Raw genomic sequence first — 23,986 nt, forward strand, 5'->3', positions numbered from 1 at the left:
AAAGTCCTGGAGAAGAAGGAAGTGAGGCACAAGTGGAGAAATGCCCAGGCCTTAACTGTCCTTAGTGTGGGGACTCATACCCTTCTGCTGCCACCTCACTCACAGGGCGGTTCCTGATACTATTCTTCCAGGGAGCGGATGGCTTTGGATGGGAATTGGTGTTCTTTGGCCCTGACCTCTTGCCTTCTCTCTGTTCACAGGCCCAGGCAAACTGCCGCGTGGGGATAGCAGCACTCAACACCTTGGCTGGCTACATTGACTGGGTGGCCCTGAGCCACATCACAGCAGACAACTGCAAGCTCTTGGAGATGTTGTGTCTGCTCCTAAATGAGCCTGAGCTCCAGATAGGAGCAGCAGAGTGTCTCCTGATTGCTGTCAGCAGGAAAGTGAGTTCTTCCTCCTCAGCTCCTCTGGCTCCCCTTTGTTTTCCTCCTCTTCTCCTATATAATTCTTCAGATTGAGCAATGATGTCTTTGACCTTTTATTTAAGAAACAAAATTCAAATTTGGCTGTTTATGTTAATGATATTTAGTGTGAATGTCATGCCAGCACAATGCACAGAGCAACTGTTGGAACACGCTCCAACTTCTGTGCTCACCTCTCCTCACAGTTTTGAAGTTGGAGATCCCCATTGACTTTTTTTTTCCCCCGCTTTCTACAACTGTGAAGTGGGAAATATTGTCACCAGCTGTGTCATCTGGCAGCTCAGAGAAATGACAGGAGGATCTAAACAGGTGATTTGACCCATACGTTCACAAGCAGCTTAGTGTCAAGGCTGAGTGTTTATCAGCTGCCTTTAAGTAACTAGCCTGTCTGCCATGAAGAAGAGTTAATGTCTCAGGATCGTTTTTTTTGATGTAAAGTTCCTGTGGTGGGATTGCTTGGGGAAGTTTCTTGAGATCAGGAATACCTTAGATTTTTTGGCAAGTTTTTACTGAAATCATTTGTGGACTGTAAGCCCCTACCCAGATGGAAGGACAACTAGGGATCTCCTAATTTCCCTTGCAGATGGGAATAAATAGTTACGTAGGTGGGAATAAATACTGATGTTCTTACTGAGGCATGTGGCATATTTTACATATAGGGTAAGCTGGAGGATCGGAAGCCTCTGATGGTCTTGTTTGGAGACGTTGCCATGCACTACATTCTCTCTGCTGCCCAGTGAGTACCATCCTGCTGCTGTAATTTCACACAAAACTGAATACAAATGGCTTTGTAGATGTGATTTGCAAAATATATTGCTGCTTACCTGCAGGAAGCTGGGACTGGGTCAGGAGAGAACAAAACCACCATTTGTTTTGGAAAACCTGCAAAACTGCAAGTTTTTTCAAATCCCATAATTGAAGGACAAAGTGGTGTAAATATCACAGCTTCCCCAGCCTTCTCTTTTAGCCTGAAACTGATCAGAAGGGACTCTTCCAGAAAGGCAATTTCAGAGGTTTTAGATACCAATAAAGCAGTACTTCTTGATAATAGCAAAGATAATCCCACTGCAATAAAATCAAATTGCTCTAGTCCTCTTTTTATCTACAAGATAGATAGCAGTGTGCGTGTTGCCTACAGCGTGAGTAACTGTGATCCTGTTTTTCCCCCTCCCCTCATTCCCAGGACAGCAGATGAAGAAGGCCTGGTGGAGAAGCACTATGTTTTCTTGAAGAGACTTTGCCAAGTTTTATGCGCATTGGGCAGCCAGCTATGTGCGTTGCTAGTAAGTCACTACCAATACCAGCAGCAGCCCTGGCAAGGCTAGTTATTAGGGCTGAGGGTGAGGCAATCCTGATCTAAGGTAGGACCAGGGTTCTCTCTACACATTTGGTAGCCGTAGGGTTCTCTTCACACATTTGGAAAAGGCAGAAATGACCCTGCTTGCAAGTGGGATAACTGTGTCCTGCCAAGTCATAGGAATGTAGAATGGAGGGGCCCTGACTGATTTATTCCAGGCCTTTGCTGTCATCAAGAACCAGCTCCTATAACCTCTGTAAAATGCTGAAGCTTCACTGAAAATTGGTTGTTTCTTGCTGTCTGCTGCTACAGAAAAACTACTCCAGGAAATTACTCTTGTGTTGGAAGCCTTTTAAATTCCCAATTAAAATAACTCAAACAGTATACCTATTTGTTCTTATACCAAGATTCTTTCAAGCTGAAGGAAGAAACAGGTTTTGTTCCTGATGTTCATCTTTCTGATGCTTTGTGTTAATGTTGAGATGAAGATGCACACTGATACTTAGCATGCCACACTGGTTGCTGAATTCCCTCTTCCTCCGTTCAGCACAATGCTTCTACAGTAAAGAAGGCAGGCTTCTTGAGAGATGCTGTTCGTGGGGACACTGAGGCAGACAGCCTGTGCAAGTGATAGAGCAAAGTAAATTCACACAGGGAGGTAAAGAAAAAAAAAAAACCTTTGAGAATTTATCCCTAAAAAGAATGGACAGCAAACAAAGGGTGTGTAATTACTTTCAGTGACTTCACTTGCTGTTAGTCTGTAATGAAGTAATGAGATGGGGATTTGAGTCCTCCCATCCAGATTCACTCAGGAGAGGCAGCACTGAGCTGTACAGCTCCAGAACAGGGATCTTGAGGGCACCAGGTCATATTATGGTTAGTGAGGAGCAGCAAAACCTTGAATTTATGGCTCTGGGCAAAACATTCTCCTGACAAACTTCACAGGAATTTATTGGTAAGAGATGTCCATACGTTAAATGCAGGAAACATTTAGAGGAATGGGAGTGAAATCATCTGTGTGTACTTGTGAAATCCTGCAGTCTGCGGTTGTGAATGGCTCCACTTCGGTACTGCTGGGTGGGCTTGACCCAATAGGAGTAAAATTGTGACTCATGGTGGCAGCAGCAGCAGCAGTTACGAATTTGGTTTTAATGGAACTCTAGTATCTGAGAAGTCACTCTTTCTCTTGAATGAGGGTGGTGCTGTCTCCAGCACCCCCAGACTGCTCAGCAGAACTTGCTACACCTCAGGCTATACTGGTTTCAGAAAAAATCACAGTTGTTCAGTGTTTTTGTCTCTGCTCCTTTACGGTCTATGGCCTTGGATGTAGAGCTCCTGCTTTACCCAGAGACATACCACTGATGAGCCCAGCGTGACACAGAGTTAGCATTTTGTCTGAAATTATTTGTCTTCCTAATAGGGCTCAGATTCTGATGTGGAAACGCCAACCAACTTTGGAAAATACCTTGACTCATTTTTAGCTTTCACAACCCATCCCAGCCAGGTATGTAGAGGGCTGAAAGTCTCATGTATGTCTATGTAAGAGTGTGTGAATGCATAATTGAGCTGACTATAGAAGACTGCAGAACTTCAGCTGCCAAATATTGCTCTCCAGCCTCTCCATGGCAGCTGAAGACCTGGAAGGCAGAGTGGTTTCTCCTCTATTACCACCCCATTGGGAACAGTGCCTGACACAGAGGTGCTGAGTAGAAAGTGCAGAATTTGCAACCAGCCCTACTGTTTACTTAGAGACTTTTGACGTTCTGCAAGTTTGCATTGTGCCTACAATGTGCCTTGGCCTCAACTGAATAGTCCGTGTAATTTGCTATTGCCTTCTGATAGCAACACTTAATGTTAGCGGTGGAGATTCCAGCACTGAAATCCTGCTCTGTTCCCCTCTCTTCTCTCTTCTCCCCCCAGTTTTTGCGCTCTTCCACCCAGATCACATGGGGAGCCCTCTTTCGGCATGAAGTTCTGTCTCGTGACCCCTTGTTGCTGGCTATGATTCCCAAGTATCTCCGTGCATCTATGACCAACCTAGTGAAGGTATGTGGGAACTGCGGCCAGATAGGTGTGAGAAGGTGCCTAGGTGAACCCGGCCTGTGGATTATGGGGAGAAACTACATTTTTATTGTGTCTGCCACAGATGTGATCTCCAGGCCGCTGAGCAAACAGCTTATCTCAGCATTTTACTGTATGCTCCTTGCCTTCAGTCTTCATCTCCTTGAAGCTGGTGTTAGCTGTGATGGGTGACTTCTCTTCCTTCCTGACCGTGTCTGCTCTGTCTCCAGGTGGGCTTTCCCTCTAAAACAGACAGTCCCAGTTGTGAATACTCCCGCTTTGATTTTGACAGTGATGAGGACTTCAATGCCTTCTTCAACTGTAAGTTGCCATCACCCTGTGTGGATACTGTTGGCTGTGCCTTTCCTTTTACTTTCTAGTTGCTGGCTGAGTTTGGAGCCTGCCATGTTGGCTTGACAGCTTCCATTTTTGTCTTGACTCTTTCAGCGTGGATCTTGGAGTAAAATTAATTTAGGATTTTCCTGTGGCAGCTCAGGCATTTCATTTTACTTACTCTTTGATATTATTTTGCTTGCTGGCCAGGTAGGTGGCCTAGTACCATGTGCTACCTAGTATCAAAGAAAATGTGCCTCTTGGTCACCTAGAGGAGGAAATGAAACAGCCTGGAGTCCTGCTCAGGTTGGGAGAGGAAGGCAGCTTACAAAAGACTTTAAATGTCATTCTAGAAAGAAAATCTGTCTTGGCCATGCTAAGAAGCTTCTGGTTCAGTACCAATAGCTAGAGTTGAATAATTAAAATATCCAAATTTAATCATGTTCTTAAACCAGCAAACAGGGAACCCTGGGTATTAATAATGTTTTTTCTTTGTTCTCGTATTTTACTTTCCAAAACCGAGCCTGGTTCTCACTGGCTGGTATAGTTTGGTATTCACTTCGTGGCTGGGAGGATATACTTAATAAATTACTTTAATTCTTACTTTTTACATTTGTGTTTGAAGATTTTAAGTGTTGCATTTTTTTACTGCTTATTAGATAGTTTATTTTTTACTTATTGTAATAAATCTGTTTGTGTGGAAATCAAAAAGTAGCTAAATGCACGAAGCCAGAATTTGAACTGGTTTTAGGGAATTAAATTATATTGAACGTATTACATATATATGAGAATAAAACTAAATTGAAACACAAAATAAAATTACATGATAAAACAACTCATATGAGCACGCAAGTTGCATCTGTAGTCAGCAGAGCTGATTCTTTTGTGTGGTCACGTACTGGAATATTTTGGAACAAAGGAAATTTGTGTTCTGTACTTTGTTTTTCATATCTTTGAAATTGAAAACAAGACTACTTTGGGTTTTTTGAGTTTACATTAGCTTAGCTCAGATTCGAGGCTGACGAGTTCAGTTGAATAATCTAGAAAAAGCGTTTAGCTGAAGGAAGCGGTAGTTATCTAATGCTGTTTTTCTGTCTGAGTATCTCAAAGTGCTTTGTAAGCAGCAAACGTGTATAGTTTGAAGATTTTTTTAAATCAAAAATAGAGGCTTAATTGTAGTAAATCTGGGTTTAGCATAGATTTTCATAATTCATATTGCACTTTAATTGTACTTCTTCTCATGTTAATCTACCATTTTTTAGTCCCTTTAAATAACTTAAAAAAATTGCCCATCCTGTTACACCTAGTTTATTGACTGTGTATCTGAGCTTACTACACAGCTATTGCTGGAGCAACAGTCTGTAATGTTCCCAGGTGTGCAAATCTGCAGGTGGGCTTCGGGGAAGGGAGCATTTGTAGCATCAGCTTGTTGCATGGTGTCTGATTTTTCACTGCAGCTTTCCGAGCCCAGCAAGGAGAGGTGATGAGGATGGCTTGTCGTCTGGACCCTCGAACTGGCTTCCAAATGGCTGGTGAATGGCTGAAGTACCAGCTCACAGCTCCTGTTGATACTGGACCCATGAACTGTAAGTTACCTGAAAAAAATTAGGGCTATGGGATTTGTTTTTTAATTCAAGCCAAGAAGAAATTTTTTTGCCTTTTTTTCTTCTTTTTTTAAGGAGGAGCCAAGACTCAACACTAGGCTGTCAGGCTTTTAAGGTCTTTGCAAGTTAAAAGCAAAATCAAATCAAACCCACTCCACCCCACATTTAACCCTTTGCAGCCTACCTATGGAATAGCTAATGTAAAGCCCCTGGCTTCTCCTTTCCCTCCCCCAAATTTCTCTGCAACATGGATGCAGCTGTCGCTCTGATACAATTTTACAATTATTTGGGCCTTGTTATCTCTGTAACACATTATTTTTGTCCAGGGAGGTTCTGCCTGGCTGGCAGATCCCTCTGTCAGTCACCTTGCTTTCCTCCTGTGAAGGAAGGCCACTTGATGCTCTGTAAAGTAACACCGAGGGCAGTCTTGCCTGCAGTACTGAGTCTGGGCATGTGATCTCCCTCCATTCCTTTTCCCTTCTGTGATTTGTTGGTGTTGCTCCCTATAGTATCTCAAAGATCAGACTTATGTCTCAGGAGCCTTCACTTGAATGAGGTAGATCGCACGGGAGTACCTTAATTGCTCCCAGTGCATCCCTCCCAGGCATCTGCAGGGAGAGCTGTGTGACCAAAATACTTGTGAGTGCTAAGGTGTTGCAGCGTGGGAGCTTATCAGCCTGGTGGTGTGCATGTGGGGAGGAGCATGGTGAGAGCTCCTGTGTTGTCTTCCTTTCAGCTAAGACAGGTGAAGGTCTCTGCTCCATCTTCTCTCCATCATTTGTGCAGTGGGATGCCATGACCTTCTTCTCAGAGAGCGTCATCAGCCAGATGTTTCGAACCCTGGATAAAGAAGTATGTGTACTAGATGCTCTTTCCTGCTCTCCTGGCTTGTTCTGGGTTGACATGAGTGGGTTTCTTCAGCTATGTTGTCATGGAAAAGTTTGTAGTAACCAGTTACCTCCATGCAAAACCCCAGATTGTTTGGTGAGTAATTCTCATGAGGTGTAGTGACCCCTCTTTAGATGGGACCAAACTCATACTGGCTTACTCTGTCAGGCATGTCTTGGTTCTGGACGCTATGCCATGAGAAGTCACAGGAGAGCTCTCAGGTGGCATGCTTTGACATAGTGCCTTGCTAGAGGAGAAGAGGACTGCTTAAGTGGAATTTTGCTAACTTTATTCTTTTCAATTATCCCCTGATTAGATTTTTTAAATTTTATTTTATTTTTAACTTTTAACTAAATGAGAGAAAACTCATGCTCAGGGAGTAGAAGATCAGAAGCAATTTCCATCTGCTTTTTGTTTGACAGGAGGCAAAAAGAAGGAAAGCCTTTTTTTCTCTATCTGATGTAGACTGACTTGATTTTTTTTTATTGGATTAGGCTGCTTATGCACTTTAGTTCATCGTTCTAACCACAGTAAAATAATTATATGGGTTGATATAGTTGGTTAAGCATGGAATCTATTGAACAGAGTCAGGAGAATTGAGAGTGAAACTGAGAGAGAGGAAAATTACCTTTCCCAGAGGTGCAAGCAATAGTATGGGGACTTGAGATTGACATCTCAAGACTGCCCTACCAACAATGGCAATGCTGCTGTTCTTTTTCCCTCAGCAAGTGCACATAGCACACAGTTAAACTGGGGTTTCTACTGCTTTTCTTTCCGCTTTGAGAACAGCTGTGTTCAGCTGAGAGGCCTGATACGATAGCAGCAGCTCTGTGGCCTAGCTCTAGGAGATGTAGGATGTGTGCTACAGGCTGAAATACTGAGCATTGCCTCCTTTGTTTCTTTCCTTCTGCTTTCCCTTTCCTTCCTCTGTAGGAAATCCCAGTGAACGATGGCATAGATCTTCTGCAGCTTGTCCTTAGTTTTGAAACAAAGGATCCTCTCATCCTGTCCTGTGTGCTCACCAACGTCTCTGCTCTGTTCCCATTTGTCACTTACCGACCAGAATACCTACCGCTGGTACTTTCCAAGGTAGGTACTTGTAGACAATGCTAAAATCAAGTAGGCTTTTTGTGGTTCAAGGCCCTTGTACTAAGCTGCAGGAGTTAATCCTCTTGGCTTTACTGTCAGGGAAGGACTATCCTTCGTGTTAAAGATGGGAAAAACTGAGGTCGAGTCTTGTTCAAGAAGAAACAATGTCAAATAATGCAAATTTTGCAGTTTCTAGCCTTAAATATTAAGTGCATGCTCTGGCCAGTAAACACCGTGTTTTATTCCAAGGCCTCACTGTGCTGATGATTCGTCTGTCAGCTTAGTCAAGAGTTCTTCACTGACTGTAACGAAATTGCACCAAAGTCTTATGATCTATTCCTTGAGCTCAAGAAATATGTGAGTGCTAGATATTAACAACTGACATGAGGTTTTGGATTTTTCCTCCCTTTTCTCACAGCTGTTTGCTTCAGTTACCTTTGAAGTCATAGAAGAAAGTAAGGTATGTCTGAATTATTGTCTACTAATAAGCTGTGAGAGTTGGATCGAATCATATTCTGTTCAACAGCATGCTGAGTCTGAAGACTCTGCTGTAGTAGGCTTCTCGAGTGTAGTCCTGCTGCTGGAAAGGGCTGGGAATTCTAGATAGAACTGCTCTGTTCTTTGTTAACATAGCCTAATAAGCTTTGGCTCACACATTCAGAAGGCCACAGGTGTGGTCTAAGGCCGGTGCACTTAGTCCCAAAGTCTGTGTTGGCCTTCCTGAGAGTGAAATCCCTTCGTTAGCTGTGGGTACTCTTCAGTGATTGGTGTACGTGGCTGTGAAGGATGGCTGTAAAACTGCCAGCTACCTAGGGAGTGCGTGGAGTCTTGAAATAGTAAGATCCATGTCATCCTCTCTCCTTGAGCACAGCTTGTTTGAACATGGGCGTCTTGGGTTGGCTACTGCTCCAGAGGAAATTTGGTTGTTATGCGATTGTTTGGGGTGGGGGGTATGGAAATGCTTTTTTGATCTGTACTCAACAGTGCAGAAAACTGTATGTAATGCATTTGTCTCTTGAAGATACCCTGCATTTGTCTGAACTTTTGTTTTGTTGCATTGAAGTTTGTTATGTCTGTCCAGGCTCCTAGAACTCGAGCAGTGAAGAATGTGAGAAGGCATGCATGCTCCTCAATCATAAAGATGTGTCGGGATTATCCTGAGCTTGTCCTGGTATGTAAGTTCAACTCTATCATGAAGAGTCTTGCCTCAGTTTCAGCTGGATTTTGTGTGATCTTCAGCTTCCTTGACTACAGGCTCTGTTTTTCTTTCAAAAAACATTCCTGCTGTGCAAATGCCAAAGTGCTTTATTCCCTGCACCTCCCTTCCCGCTCCGCTCCCAAAAAATTTTCTGCCTGAAGAGTTGAATTGTAAAGTGATGAGTTAAATGGAAAGGTGATGGGTTAAATGCAAAAGGGATGAGGAGGAGGATACAAGCAGCACTAGGGTCGTTTTATGGGAATGTTTGCTGAATTTCCATTTTGTCACTTGTGGTGGTCTGAGTTGATTCCTTAGCTGAAGACACTAGCAATGACTAATCTCCAGACTTTCTTCTGTTACTTAACAGAATGTAGGAGCAAGAGGAGAGTATTTGTTTTCTGGATTAGCTTGAGGAGACTAGAAAAAACAGATATGTTTGAAATCCATGAGCCGGTGTTTTGTTTGGTTTTGCTGAACTAAGCAGCCTGCATGCAACACGCGTAGCTCTGAACTCCTTTCTTTAGTGGTGTTTGTGTGGAGTGGTTCTAGGATTATTGGGGCACCATAGGACATTGCTAGTTTAAACAAAAACATTTTTTGAGGATGCTAATTACAGTAATTTAGGGGTTCCCGTCTGCATTCTGCAATAGCTGCTAAGAACTGGTGGATTTGTCTTTGTCCTGCTTTACTAGTCCTTGAACTACAGCTCTCTCTTTCCCATGGCCAGCCACACATCCTCACTGGAAGAGCCAAGGGCCCAGAGCCGCTCCAAAATATAGTCAGGTGACTTTGCTGATATGCTTATACATGTATGCTTATAATGCTTATACAAACTTACAGGAGGTCATGGTTGCGACCAGAGTGGGTAGGGAAGAAACTCAACCATTCCCATGGAGATAGTGATGACTGGGCCAGTTCTGGGCCCCTCAGTTCAAGAAGGACAGTGAACTGCTAGAGAGAGTCCAGTGCAGAGCCACGAAGATGATTAAGGGAGTGGAACATCTCCCTTATGAGGAGAGGCTGAGGGAGCTGGGTCTCTTTAGCTTGGAGAAGAGGAGACTGAGGGGTGACCTCATTAATGTTTATAAATATGTAAAGGGCAAGTGTAACAAGGATGGAGCCAGGCTCTTCTCAATAACATCCGTTGACAGGACAAGGGGCAATGGGTGCAAGCTGGAACACAGGAGGTTCCACATAAATATGAGGAAAAACTTCTTTACAGTGAGGGTGACCGAACACTGGAACAGGCTGCCCAGAGAGAGAGATTGTGGAGTCTCCTTCTCTGGAGACATTCAAAACCTGCCTGGACGCGTTCCTGTGTGACATGATCTAGGTAATCCTGCTCCGGCAGGGGGATTGGACTAGATGATCTTTCGAGGTCCCTTCCAATCCCTAACATTCTGTGATTCTGTGACTGTATGAATCGTTATTAACCTAATTGTGAGCAAAGGGATGGAAGAGTCCTAAGTCTGGCACTTGAGCGCCAAAGGAGTGAGGTACTTTCTGTGAGCAAATAAAAGCACCAGGACTATTTTGAGGTGTGACACTTCTGTAAGGGATATGACCGCCTAGAAGAGAGAGATTTCCTCTGCTTATTTCACTCATTCTGCAGACTAAACTGGATGCAGGATGATGATAGAGGGTAGGGAAGAGAAGAGGTTCTTTTAGACTGAAGATTCAGAGAAACTTGAAACTAGGAAGGAGATGGCTATGTAGAGAAAAAGTGACTTAGACATGCTCCTCCAGCTGTTCTGCATAGTACAGTACACCCCACCTCTGTCTCCCCCAGTGTCCCTCCTCCACATCAAATGCATGACGCTCTTCCACTTGGATGTATTTTCTAGCCAAACTTTGAGATGTTGTACAACCATGTGAAGCAGCTGCTCTCCAATGAGCTACTTCTGACGCAGATGGAGAAGTGTGCTCTTATGGAGGCCCTTGTCCTCGTCAGCAACCAGTTCAAGGACTATGAGCGGCAGAAAGCTTTCCTGGAGGAGCTCATGGCTCCTGTGGCTGGCTTGTGGCTGTCCCCAGAGATGCAGAGGTATGGATCATTTTTCTGAGCTTTGAGCTGGAGGTGTTGCAGAGGTAATGTTGTGCCCAATAAGGGATTGCGCAAACCGAATGAGGGTGGTGGGGTGCCCCGTGACCTCCTGTGCTCTGGGCAGTCATGGTAGTAGCTCTCCTGCAGTTCAGAAACTGCCAACTGAGTCTCAGTGCTGTTTGTTGAAAATTGCTAGGTAAGAGTTGTTTAAGGTGATAGAGGAACACTTCGCAGCATGCTCAAAGCATTTGCAGAAAATGAGAAATAAAGGACATCTTGTCCTGGAGATAAGCAAAGCTGGGAAGCTTAGCTCTCCGTACTAAAGCTGAGGTGTCCTGCAGCCCTGGGCAGCTGGGCATGCACAAGAGTGTTCCAGCAAGGCTATCTTCATAAGAGATTCAAAGGTTTTAGCTCCCCATGGCCCAAGAGAACTGGAGATGTCCGGAGAGTGCACGTTGTCTCTGGTGCTTTTTCTCATGTTGCCACGTACAGAGTGGAGCACTAGCTAGTCTTTCTAGCCTGCTCTGTATTTGTTAAGATGTTTATTGCCAGTGCAATGCTCTGCTCAAATTCCCTGGTACAAACAATAATCCCTGTTGCTGTCTTTTGCTGCTGCTAGAGTCCTCTCAGATCCCGAAGCCTTTATCTCCTATGTGGGTGCAGACAACAAAATTGTCGATCCAGTCTTGGAAGATCCTAGTGGCCTGAACCGCTCTAGGGTGAGTATCATTACCAGGAGAGGTGTAATCCTTAGCGAGATGGGAGTTGCCTCCTTCCATCCCCCATTTCTGTTGTGGTTACACACAAGATCTCTCCTGATCATCTATTTCTTTAGGGTGCAGATCAGTAGGTTTTTCAGATTGCAGAATAACAGGCTGTTTTTTGCCTCTTTAAGCTACAGTAACGAGCATGTAGGCCATGCAAAACCAGATTATTCAGCAGAGTGAAGAATACTATTCCCTGCTCTTTGTGTAGCAGAGTTTGGTTTTGGAGAAGCAATTGGTTTACATGATTTTTGGAAATACAGTGCAGTGAATTGTGGTTTTTGAGCCAGGCAGTGTGGAAAGCGTCATGCTGAGACTGCAGCATGGAATATAATTAAAATTCATCTGTGGAGATTTGTGTTGTTCGAGTTGTTAGTGAAATGTCTTCACTCCTTGGACAGACTGCAAATGGAGTTGTATCTTTAGGACTGTAGAAGACACTGAAATGCTGTCCACGGAGCTCTGCTTGTGATTTGGGGCTAAAGCAGTTTGACCACTGTGTCATCACAGATCTCTACATCCATCCTGGCACATGAAGGAAATGAGGAACTGATAGCGTAGACCGTTCCTTTTACAGGGCAACCTTCCTGGTTGCTTGCTTACTCATGAGACCGTATGTATTGATACTTTGTCTCATAGCAAGTTCCTAGGCCATCCTGCCACGGCCAAGGGTCACTGAAGATGATGGAACATAGCATGATCGTTTGCTGCATTTTCGTGGCAGCAAACTCACCAGAGTTTGTTCCTATCACCAGGTTAGGCTCACTGTAGAGCATTCCCTTTGAAATGGGATGATGATGGGTTTCTCTGAAAACCTGTTTATTCAGGTTGTGCTCTGGCTAAGAAACACCGTCTCCACATCTCTTGCTGCAGATAAGCTTTTGTGTGTACACCATTCTGGGAGTTGTGAAACGAGCTCGTTGGCCTGCTGCTACCGAAGAGGCGAAAGCTGGAGGATTCTTGCTGGGATACATGCCCAGTGGAAGTCCAATCTACCGTAATCCCTGCACTGAGCAGGTCCTGAAGCTTCTTGACAATTTACTTGCTCTTATAAGGTGGGTCAAGTTGACTTAAGAATCTCTGAAAGCCAAACTGTGATAAATACTTGTGATAAATACATACTCAGAGCATGTTCTCCCAGTGAAGCCAGTGGGAACACAGGCTGGTGCAGGTGCCCAAGTACTGTTCCTGACTGATCACAGTGGGGGATGGCACTGGGGAAACTGGAGCCTTCTGAATGTTCATTGTCCTGGCCTACAAGAGTCCGTCAAAGCCAATGGGAGCTTGGGCTGGGGTTGCCTCCCCCACTTCCACTGCTATAAATCTGCCACCCAGTTAATCGTTTCTCGACTAACATCTCTGCTCTGCCCTCAGCCCCTACAAGGCCAACTCTCCAGTCACCACCAGGGCAGTCCCAGCTCTCATCGCATCCTGTTTGCATTGTTCTCTCTTCAGTGTTAAATTAAGCTGGTTTTGCTGAACATGAACACCAGCCTCCCGAAGCACTGTCTGCTATTGAAATCAGTGGATGCATACTCTCAGGCTGTTGCTACCTTGCAGTGCCTCTCTGCATGTCACAGGTGTTGTGTACATCTGGGGCAGCCAGAGGAGGGAGTGAGAGAAGGCAGAAAAGGGGAATCCTGAATAACACAGTTCCCAGAATTCTAAAGGAGGAATCTATCTCAGGATAACTGCTGACACTGGAATTTTGCCACGCTTGTGGGGCAGTTTTGTGAGATAACGCTACGTGTTATGTACTTGACAACTTGAGGCTCTGTCCTTGGCAGGAGCCTGTTGTGAAAGAGCATTGCCAGATCCACTTAGATTTTTCAGCTCCCAGGTCTGTGAGGAAAGGGGCCCTATTACTCAAGCTCTGTCTAATCAGGTATGTGTGGTACTCTCTGAGCTCAGGCCTGTGTGCCTTCCAGTAAGCAGCAACGTGCTGGACTGGTAGGACAAGCACGTGCTGTCTTGGCCCACCCTAGTGGTGCTTCTCCTCGCAAAGCTCTGTGTAGCACAGCGGGTGGTACTTTGGCCAGTGAGCAGGGTTGAACCATCTTGCTATGGCTGTGGAGCTGTGCTTGAAGTGTTTTTGCCTTTTATCCTGGAAGGCTGAAGATCCTGCCAATGAGTTTTGGGAGAGGTTGGGTAGAGTTGCCTGAGCAGAGGTAGCCTCATGCCATTTCATCCAGAGCCTGGAACATGCTCCATATTGTGGGACATCAACTAAACCAGTGCCCAAGGTCTGAACAGGCTGCAACAGACCAACTTTTTGCTTGTGCAGTCGCTGTTCTTGCCAGAACTTATGTATTATTCAAAACACTTGAGATCTCTGTTACAACAAGCTTAGGAAATTATTGTCAAACTCTATCACTACCTGTAAAGCAGCAGAAATTCTGTGCCTGCTTGTTTACCACCTCCAGGAAAACGCACGAGCTATGTTCTGTTGCTGGTTGCTTCCCCATCTACATAAGGGAAAAGGCTCCCTGGCTGTCTTCTGAGATAATGCATCTGTGTTGTTCGAGCATCTCCCCTGCAGACCAAAATCTTTTCTGAGCACGTAGTAGTAGCATACATGGAGCAGCGTTCACTCAGAGGTATCCAGGCTTTTCTTAAGGCTAGATGCTCCAACAAGAACCAGTGAATGATGTATTAAGAGCAGTAGATCCTCCACTTCATACCTTTCCTGGCTGCTGTTGGATGTAGAGGCCTCTTCATGTGACAACTGCAAGTTCATAGTTGTTCAGTGCAATTGTTGATGCTTATGTCTTTCTGGAGAAGTTGGAGCTTGTGCTATGGAGCTTCTGGTGTGTTTTTTGCTGGCTTTGAGTGCCTTTTCCATGCACTGCTTCCTCAGGCCCCCTTTAACGTGGATTACACAAGAGAATATGTAATCTGTAGCAGCCTGTCAGCAGGCAGGAAGTGCAGGGATGTGAGGAAGGCTGGCTGGCAGGAAAGCTGCCTGTGTTGAGGACGCCTTCAGAAACACAGCTGCATTACTGCTTGAGGATGGATGCTGCTTTTAGCTCTGTGCCATTAGGCAGCTTTCTGTGAGGAGAAACAAGGTCTGGTGTTGCTCATGTGCTTACGCAGGAAGCAGATGTGGAAGTCCTCACAGATTGTGTTGGTTACCACATGAGCAGATCTGCAAGTAGCAGCAGCATGGAGCCTACTGAGCAGCTGAACTGAACACCAAGTCAGGCACCAGTATGCAAAAAAAAAAGGCATTTTGCAGGCTGAGCAGTTGGGTCTGCTGCTCTCTGGATGTTGTATGGCATTCTTCTGCTGTGTTTGCAGACAGAAGCAGTGAAAGTTGCTAAGCCATTGGGTCTTTGCCAGGGTAAGTAGCTTAAATGGTCATGGATGAGACCAAAGACCCGAGAGGAATGAGAAAGAGTCCAGGTAACAAGGGAAAAATAAAGTAGTTTTGAGTGGCATAGACAGTGTGGCGTTTTCCCTGCCAGCCTATCTTTTTGTGCCTACCTGTATTTGTCTCTGTCTTGGTGGCTATATTTACTGAATGATTTTGAGGTTGCTTTGTTAATCACTGCTTGCAGCTTTTTGCGTGATGATTTTCCGTCCTCTGCGGTACTTCATTTCACCAATGTGCTTTCTAGCTTCTGGCTTAAGTTGTTCTCTCTTGAATTTAAAACCAAATCGCAATCTCCAGCCACCTTTAGATAAAGGCACATTTCTGGAGTCAGTAGCTACATGAACTGATTAGCACAGCACTTTTGTTGTGCTGGGATTTGCTCGTGTTTTGTTACAAATGGACTGGTCAGGCTCAGCAAATGCTTTGCATGGACAAAGGCTTTTTTGGAACTCCTCTTGATGTGATGCTGACGTTACCAAGGCATGAATGCTGGTGAAAGAATTGTTGGATAGACATGGATGCTGTAGGCATTTTCAGTGTAGACGGCTCCAGCTTTAGATGAAGATTCTTCAAGCGTGGGCTGTCCTAAAGGGCTCATCTTCTGGCCTTCAAACCCATCTCTTTAGGCATCAGACACTCTTTCCAGCAGAGCTGTGACCATCGCTGAAAATACACTCCTTCAAGTCCTGCCATATCCTTTGCTTGTCTTTTCTAAAGCATAAACGTCTCTTGATTTTTTTTTTTTTTTCCATGTTCTGTGTGTGGGATGGCCAGGAGTGCTGCTCACTGCTGAGAGTCCCAGCTGGAACATGCCTAGGGGCTACATCTTCATCATGTATGAGGACTGTTGGATGCTTTTTTTAACTCCCATGCAGAGCAGCTGATTAGCCATTTTCTCTCTGTTACCACTGGGACCTTGCTAAAGTATTAGTTAAGGGAGATCGGCCTGTGAGTGAACATCTGCTCTCCCAACTGTCAAACTTGAGAAAATGCTTCAAGGACTCTGAAACAACTAAGGACCATGACTGCAGCTTCAGGATATGACTGTCTGACCCATCCTGCTGAGGCTAGAGCAGTGGGATTTCAAGGTTCACCCCTGCTATTCCGCAGCCCTTGGGTTTGCCCCACTGCCCTTCTGCCCAGCATGAGGCAAAGCCAACACTGGCATGGAGCAGGCAGGAGATGTGCAAGAGGAGATTTTACTGGCTAGGTTTCAGGATAGCCTCAGGCAGACATGCACAGTTTTTTGAGTCAGTGGAACAGCATTATCCAAACTTTTGTGGAGGCTGGGCTGCTCCCTAGCCCCTCTTGGGAAAGTAAAACCAGCTTGTGCCCACTTTGAGGCCTGTTGCATGGTGTTAGATCCAGCCCAGAATGAGAGTATGAGTCATTAAGAAGTCATTTGTGTAGCTCTTTCTTATGAAACTTACATACTTGCCTTCCTCACGTGCAGTGAGCAGGGAAGTATTTAACACTTGCAGAGAGAAATGGGATAGTTGCCGTTTTGGAGCTAACTCGGGCTCTCTGCAAACTCAGGCAGACATCACTGCATTGGGGTTGCCAGCATTGTGAACAGAGACCTTAAAAAAAAAAAAAAAATCATTAAGACATGAGTGAAAGCTGAGACTCTGGAGAAAAACTGAGGTCTGTCCGCGTTCCCTTCCCCCAGCCATTCCCATGTACCCCCCTGCTTTGGGAAACGCTGCTCTAGGGGGAGATACTGAGTTGCCCTTGATCACCTCTAGCAGCAGGTACAATGGCATTGCAGTTTTGGAGGAGGCTGCAGGATTTGTGCTGTGTGCAGCTGGCGACACCCAGAGTGGAGGTCTGAGGTCTCAAAGGAGAGAGGTAGGTGAGAGAGACACCCCCTGCCAAGTCCAGCGCTGAGTGTCAGTACCCTGGCTTAGAGGGGACCCATTTTGGCCTGGATGGCAAGAACCAGCCACCCATGGCTGAATTGGTGTCCCTGGCAGAGAGCTGACCGTGGCCGCCTCCTGATGATGCGGAATTGTTCCCAGCTGGATGTGTTGTCCAGGGGGCATGTGTGTCTGCCACGAGTAACATCTGATTGGACTGATGTTCTCCCTAGAGTCACTCCAATGCCACGTGCCATTCTGGGGACTGTGAACCATCCCTGGGGGGCAGTGTGTGTATTTTGGAGCTGAAACAGCCCCATCCTCTGCAGGGGCCTTAGGTGCAGAAGGTCTTGTGAGATCACAGAATCCATGTCAATTTTTAAAATACATTCTCTGATCCCTTTGGCCAAGTTAATAAGCTGTTGCCAGCATCCACTGGAGAATTGCTGGGAATTTTTACTGCCAGTGCTTGCAAGGGGTGGGGTGAACTGAAATAAGCGGAAGGGGCAGCCAGGAGATTCAGGACATGAGGTGGAGTCACTCCATGTCTCTGTCAGGTCAGCTTCCCCAATATTTTTGCAGGTGGGGAAGGGGGATCCCATGCACACGTGCTTGGTCTCACCTTCCTCATCATCTGCCTCAGAGGAGCTGTTCACAAGCTGAAGGAGAGGATCCCACTGTCAAGGGCAAAAGGGGTTGACCCACATGAGTATAAACCAAGTGCTCTTCTGTTTCAGGACACACAACAATCTCTACATGCCAGAGATGGTGGCTAGGCTGGGGGAAACGTTTGCAAAGGCCTTAGACATGCTGGAGGTGGAGAAGAATGCCATCCTAGGTAAGGAGCTTCTCTTCAGGAGGATGTGTGGGCAGATTCTCAGAAGTATTTGAGGTAGTGGTCCATTAACAGCAGTGAAAGCGAAGAGGGGCTAGAGAGCCAGTTTCTTCACAGTATTCACAGCTCAGCTATGATATGAACCTGCTGAAATGAAGAAGTTACTGGTCTCAGACAAATGGGTTTCTTCTGTATGAAATGAAGGGTACCCTACCAAACTGCTTATCCCAGCTGGGTGGTGGTCTCTGCAACATGGCATTTCAGGCTGGAGAGACTGGGGGCGCTGTAATTGTCTGCCTTTGAGCAGAATTAGTGCTCAGCAGGATCCCTGAGTGCTGGTGCAGAGACCTATCCTGGAGGGCAAGAGCCAAGTCCTGCAGGATGGCCCTGTCATTTGTTTCCAGATGGTGTATTAGAAAGAGGCTTTTGGAACCATCTTAAAACAGGTTTGAGCTTGTGAACACAAAAGACTTCCAGGCCAAGCAGAAGTGGGTGGTCTTGTGGATAAAGCGTGGACCATGACTCTGGAAACGGGTTTAGTTTCAGGTTCTGACAGACAGTGAAATATTTCAGGGAAGTTGCTTTGTCTTTTTTACCTCCATTTTGTATCTGTAAAACTAGGAGATGCTTCCTTTACCTGTTTTCTGTGACTTGTAAACTCTGTGTCTGTGAACCACTGCACATAAAGCAGCAGGGCCTTGATCTCTGCTGTAAACTTTTTAGTATCATAGTTCAGCAGTAGCTTGTGGCCCGACAGAGATGAATACAAACCTGAAGGTATGGGCTATTAGAGGAGCTGCACAACTGTCGGTTTTGCTTCTGACCGGGTTCTGATAGCCCCAATAAGTTTTGCTTTGGAGAAATGAGGGAGCTATAACAACCTTAGTGGGAACACCTCTGCTCTGGGTATAACCGACCTGAACTGGGCGGACCTCGAGGGGAGGTTCTGTCCCAGGGTTGCTGCACCTCTTCCCATTTGATGGTGATCTTGCCAAGCACTTCCCTCACTGCCATCAGGCTGGCTGGGGCCTGTCCAGCACATTCTGAAGGTGCATTGTGCTTTCTCATTAATATAACTGTAGCTTATTCTTTCCCACAGGTCTCCCTCAGCCTCTGCTGGAGCTTTATGACTCTCCTGTTTACAAAACAGTTTTAGAAAGGATGCAGGGCTTCTTTTGTACCCTCTACGACAACTGGTAAGAGCACCAGATATCCCCCCCACAATCCAACAGTGCTCAGCTGGAGCAGTAGGCTATTGCAGGGTGCTGGCTACTTCTAGAGCTAGACTTTTTATGTGAGCTGTATCCTGTAATATCCAAGTACGAGTAGCAGTGGTGAACTATACTCGGTGGTTGTAACCTACTAACATACGCATGGAACACAGTCACTGGAAAAAGTACCTCAAAATGTGGATCTGCTTTTAGCTCTTCTGCCGTTAGGTAGTCAGATTGGAGCACTTATGTGATATCCTGACCTAGTTTGTCTCTCTGCCACTTTTAATTGAGTGTTAGGATACATCAGCACTTGAAAGTGCATTTTAGTGCTTAAATGATTAATTAATTATCCCTCTGCAAGTATCCCAGAAAAAAAGATACCATGCTAAAATTCCTGTATAGTATTTGTTTAAGAACATGGCAACTATCTAATCTCAAGATGATAGTACTTGCAGCCTTTGCAGGCCAGAGGCATGGTACCTGTTACCTTACAGAGTTACAACTAACTTGTTTTTTGTTGAAGTTTCCACATCCTGGGAAATGCAGGCCCCTCCATGCAACAGGATTTCTACACTGTTGAGGGTCTCGCCACCCAGCTCCTCAGCTCAGCTTTCATCAACCTCAACAACATTCCCGATTACAGGCTGCGTCCCATGCTCCGTATCCTTCAGTCACTGTCTCAGGCCAGCTAGGGAGGTTTTGAGCATATACATTTGAAAGTGTGGCTTCCTAGCATTGTTTTCAGTATGGCCAAGCCAAAGAAGGGTGATTGAGGAGGTAAACAAACAGGGATACACTTGGTGGGGATGGGGCGTAAGCCTAGAAGGGCATGAGCAGAAGCAGCAGTGCATGGGGTCAGAGACAATTAAATGCAAAGGATTTGTGTGGTCCTGGAGGCACCACAAGAAGGTGGGTAGTGCCTTCTAGCGGGCAAGGGGGCTTGAACAGTGTAGGAGCTTGGCAGACTTTGTGCTGGTGTGGGAGGCCATCTGGGGTTCCCAGCCCACTTTCAGGGCTGGATGTTCAGTCTCACAGCTAGGAAATGGGTGCTAAGCACTCTCAGCTTTCTCAGCTGAACTGTCAGGGGAGGAGGCTGAATACCTCATGCTCTTGCTGTGTAGAGATGCTACTTGTTAATTCAGGGCTGTGAGAAGACAGGCTTCAAGGTGTCTGTAGCTTGGCCTCCCAGTGGAATGTGCTGGTTTGGACGATGTGCTGCAGTCGCCCTAGGAGCTCCCTAGCGCTGGGTCTCCTCCTTAACTGCTCTGTGCAGGTGTGTTTGTGAAGCCCTTGGTACTCTCCTGCCCTTCAGAATACTACGAAACCCTTGTCTGCCCCATGCTGGGACCGCTCTTTACCTATCTGCACATGGTAAGAAAACAGCTTGTTTGATGCCTGTTCCTTGGCAGCTCAGACTCCTTGTAGCAGCTGACAGCAACATGTGAGAATGTCTCTCCAAAGCCAGCAGAGACAAGGGCAGAGCCTTGTTGCTTAATGATTTTGATGCTGTTTAGGGGGAGCTTTTGAGATGCATTGAACCCTGGCTGCTGCACAGCACCCCTTGTTGTGAATTCAAACCTGTGGATATCAGCTCCTCAACGTTCAGCCCTGAGAATTTTCGTGGGGTTTTTTTTTGCCTGTGTCCCCTCATTTTCCTGACAGCTTACTCAGATTCCTACAGCCAGTACAGCCACATCATCTTCAGCACAGTTGGTAGCAGTTCTTGTCTCATTCAAAACGGGGCTTGGCATGAGAGCTGTATTTAAAGCTCTTGTGCTTCCATCAGTGACTGTCACTTGGGCCTCTTTGCATTGTGTCCAGTGTGGCTCCTTAGGAAGGTATTGAATCTTCCATTTTGTCTTGAACAGAGGCTGTCTCAGAAATGGCAGGTGATCAACCAGCGAAACATGCTCTGGTAAGCATCCACCCCTTGATATGCCTACTGGAAGGAGTAAATGGGAAGTGGGATGGAGCTTTGGCCCTTTGCCCAGGGGAGAGCCCTGTCAGGAAAGGACTGGAAAACACTGTGTGTGCCCTGATAGTGACTCACTCCCTGTGCTGGGGCAGAGGGGATACTGTAAGACATTGGCTCCCTTCACACTAAACCCTGTTCTCTTCAGTGAGGATGATGCTGCAGATGACAACCCTGAGTCTCAGGAGATGCTTGAGGAACAGCTGGTCAGGCTGCTGACCCGAGAAGTCATGGATCTCATCAGTAAGTAAAATCATGCTAGGTCTTCTGGGGTATGTGGGAAGTTTGCCCTGGAGAGGACAATACTAATTTCCAGTGTGCAGTAAAAATTATAATGGCCAGTAGTATTTAACATAATCCTTAGAAGCTAGGTGTGAGATAGTTAACCCTGCCAAAATCTTAGCTAAAACCTACTAAGAGATCAATTAAAAACCTTCAGAAGAGTTTCTTTCATTTAGGGCTCCATGTTTTTGGCACTGTCCCTGTAGGAATCCTGTCCTCCTTTGGAATCCAAGTTCTCCCTTTCTGTGCCCTGCAGCCCAATATGGGACATTGATTTGTGGACAACCTGAGTGTAGAGCACTTTTGTTGCTGGCAATTGCCATGTCTCTAGCCAGACAGAAGGGAAGAGCCCCTCCCTCCAGGCAATCTCCTTTGTGTTCCCTTTCTCCAACACTGTTTTTGCCAGCGTGGTTTTGAGCAGAGAGGCTGGGAAAATTGACTCTGCATAGAGATTACAGGTCCTCAGTCTTGTATCTCCTTTCTTGATCTGCTTTGTTGCCCTGAGATGCTGCTGTTCTCAGGTTATAGGCTTCAAATGGTTATGCATGTTCCTGGTTCTCAGTAGTTTGAAGCAGCCCCTGTGCAGCAGGTTCCGCCGTGGGAGGATGCTGGGAGTGGGGTGTTTTCAGCCTTCCAGGTAGTGCAGTATTTGGCTTTTATACTGGGCTTTGAGATTCAGATTCTTTAGATACTCCATAAGAGCTAGGGGAGCCTAAAACAGCTCTGAACCCATCAGAGTCTGTAGGATAATCTCTGCATGTTCTGAAGTAGCATCCTCCCTTTTCTGCTGCTCTGACCTGCAACTGTTTTTGCAGCTGTTTGCTGTGTTTCTAAGAAAGGTGTTGAGCATAACACTACTGCTGCTGTAGATGGAGATGGTGAGTAAATGCCCACCTTTGCCTTTCCTCCCCTTGGTATGTGCAAGCACTTTTCCCATTTCTTCATGCATTTCTTGAAGGAGAGGCTGGCCTGTTGCTGGAAGTTCTGTGTGAGGGGTATAGGTTTGGTAAGAAGCCTTCAGCTTTATCCTACCCAGTGTGTCTGGGGGCCACAGAAAAACCTGGTCTAGCCTAGGAACAAATGTGCTGTAGGGTTCACAGGTAGCATGCTGGAGAAGATGATTCTTAAGGTACCAAGAAGAGGACTGAGAAGAATGGGATGTGCACGGTCTTCCCAAGAGCTGGAGGTAGCTAGTTGGGTGCCCTTCCTGCCCCACAAAGGGTGGGTGCTTTGTGCTTGGAGAGAGATGTTCTGGCAAGCTGTGCCAGCATACTGATGCGTGTGTGCTGTCCCCTCATTCCCAGCTTATTTCTCACTGTGCGTCCCTGTGTCTCACTCAGTCCTCGGGAGGCCATGTTCACAGTGCTGCCTTTTCTCTGCCCTGCAGATGATGAGGCGATGGCCACGGAAGTGACTCCCCCTGCCAGCGCAGAGCTCACCGAGCTCGGCAAGTGTCTGATGAAGCAGGAGGTAAGAGCCCGTGCTCTGACTTCCACCGTCCTTTCTCTGTACTCTTTGTCATGCTTGTCCCTGGTGCAGCCAGATGCTGCTACAGAGATCTAGGCTGCTGGAGCGTTCCCCAGTGTGAGAATCTTCTCTTGGGAACATACATGTTTTTTAAGGGCCCTGTTAATGGTTGCAGAAGCCACAAAGCCAGTGGGGTTGGGATCCAGTATAACATGCAGCTACAGAGTTTCAGCCCTTCTGTGGGTGAGGCCCTGGGCATTCAGGCCCCAGGGTGCTTCTGGGCTCCAGCCTTCACAAGGAAGGACTTCACCCAGCAGCTCTTTTTTTTCTGTAAAATCTGCCAGAGCTGGCACAGGAGCCAAGTTGTTAACACAACCCACTGTGCAGAGTACCTTCATCCCGATACCTCTGCACTCCTCCTCTCCTGTGGACGCCTCGGAAGCTGTTGTAGAAGCTTTTGCAGTGACTTGAGAGCAGCAGCTGATGGGAGTCCATGGGTGCTCCAGGGCCTTTTGGGGGAGGTGAAGGGAACAGGTTTGCTTGATGTTGGTTCCTCATGGCTATGATGGTGCACACTGGGTGCCTTTAAGCACCTTCAGCTGGAGCATCAGCAGCACACAGGATTCTCAGAAGATAGCCCTAAGGAGCTCCTGCAGAGTCCCTGGATTGCTTCTTGGCTCCCTTCAGGTTTGAACCCTGCAGGTAGGAAATAGTTCTTCTGAATGGTTTCCCTCTCTGACTCCTTTTCAGGATGTTTGCACTGCGCTGCTGATCACTGCATACGCATCCCTCTCCTGGAAGGACACCTTGTCCTGCCAAAGAACCACAACACAGCTTTGCTGGCCGCTGCTCAAACAGGTACCTCTGGGAGGAAGAAGGGATTAGTTCTGGCAGGGCTGGGAGAAGAAGCTCTAAATGTAGTGAGAAATGTGGCTGCTTCACCCCTGGGCACCTTCTTCCTCGGGAAGACCAAGCTGCTGCAAAAAGGCAGTCACGTATCAGTGTCCCACTTCCGTGCTGACAGTGTCTCTTCCCCAGGTGCTTCCAGGAAACCTCCTGCCCGATGCTGTGTCCTGGTTTTTCACAAGCGTGCTGAAGGGCTTACAGACACACGGGCAGCATGATGGCTGCATGGCAGCTCTTGTCCACCTGGCTTTCCAGATCTACGAGGCCTTGGTGAGAAACTGCTCTCCAGATGCCAGGTTGGCTGGGGATTGTTTGAAAACTAATCCCGTATCTGCTTGTGTAGGGACAGAGGAGCTAACGGCCCTCCAAGGAGGGCAG

General features: G+C 46.4%; 1 protein-coding gene across 5 annotated transcripts in view; it reads left to right on the top strand.

The window, feature by feature from the left end:
• Positions 1 to 23,986, top strand: part of XPO5 (exportin 5) — a 31,081-nt gene that overhangs the window by 4,659 nt on the left and 2,436 nt on the right. For 2 of the 5 annotated variants that reach the window (XM_068404328.1, XM_068404347.1), the window contains 24 exons: positions 201 to 386; positions 1,085 to 1,161; positions 1,609 to 1,708; positions 3,143 to 3,226; positions 3,643 to 3,768; positions 4,014 to 4,104; positions 5,574 to 5,702; positions 6,457 to 6,572; positions 7,542 to 7,697; positions 8,116 to 8,157; positions 8,761 to 8,868; positions 10,740 to 10,939; positions 11,559 to 11,658; positions 12,577 to 12,758; positions 17,670 to 17,770; positions 18,867 to 18,963; positions 19,505 to 19,641; positions 20,255 to 20,352; positions 20,850 to 20,896; positions 21,102 to 21,196; positions 22,051 to 22,113; positions 22,623 to 22,705; positions 23,453 to 23,560; positions 23,741 to 23,878. In XM_068404328.1, the coding sequence (XP_068260429.1) occupies positions 201 to 386; positions 1,085 to 1,161; positions 1,609 to 1,708; positions 3,143 to 3,226; positions 3,643 to 3,768; positions 4,014 to 4,104; positions 5,574 to 5,702; positions 6,457 to 6,572; positions 7,542 to 7,697; positions 8,116 to 8,157; positions 8,761 to 8,868; positions 10,740 to 10,939; positions 11,559 to 11,658; positions 12,577 to 12,758; positions 17,670 to 17,770; positions 18,867 to 18,963; positions 19,505 to 19,641; positions 20,255 to 20,352; positions 20,850 to 20,896; positions 21,102 to 21,196; positions 22,051 to 22,113; positions 22,623 to 22,705; positions 23,453 to 23,560; positions 23,741 to 23,878 (2,664 nt within the window). Of the gene's footprint in view, positions 1 to 200; positions 387 to 1,084; positions 1,162 to 1,608; positions 1,709 to 3,142; positions 3,227 to 3,642; positions 3,769 to 4,013; positions 4,105 to 5,573; positions 5,703 to 6,456; positions 6,573 to 7,541; positions 7,698 to 8,115; positions 8,158 to 8,760; positions 8,869 to 10,739; positions 10,940 to 11,558; positions 11,659 to 12,576; positions 12,759 to 17,669; positions 17,771 to 18,866; positions 18,964 to 19,504; positions 19,642 to 20,254; positions 20,353 to 20,849; positions 20,897 to 21,101; positions 21,197 to 22,050; positions 22,114 to 22,622; positions 22,706 to 23,452; positions 23,561 to 23,740; positions 23,905 to 23,986 lie in introns of all 5 variants that reach the window. The other 3 variants (XM_068404339.1, XM_068404358.1, XM_068404357.1) reach the window with 2 other exon arrangements.

Source organism: Nyctibius grandis, chromosome 1 (genome assembly GCF_013368605.1).
Source record: "Nyctibius grandis isolate bNycGra1 chromosome 1, bNycGra1.pri, whole genome shotgun sequence".
In the NCBI taxonomy this organism is placed as follows: domain Eukaryota; kingdom Metazoa; phylum Chordata; class Aves; order Nyctibiiformes; family Nyctibiidae; genus Nyctibius; species Nyctibius grandis.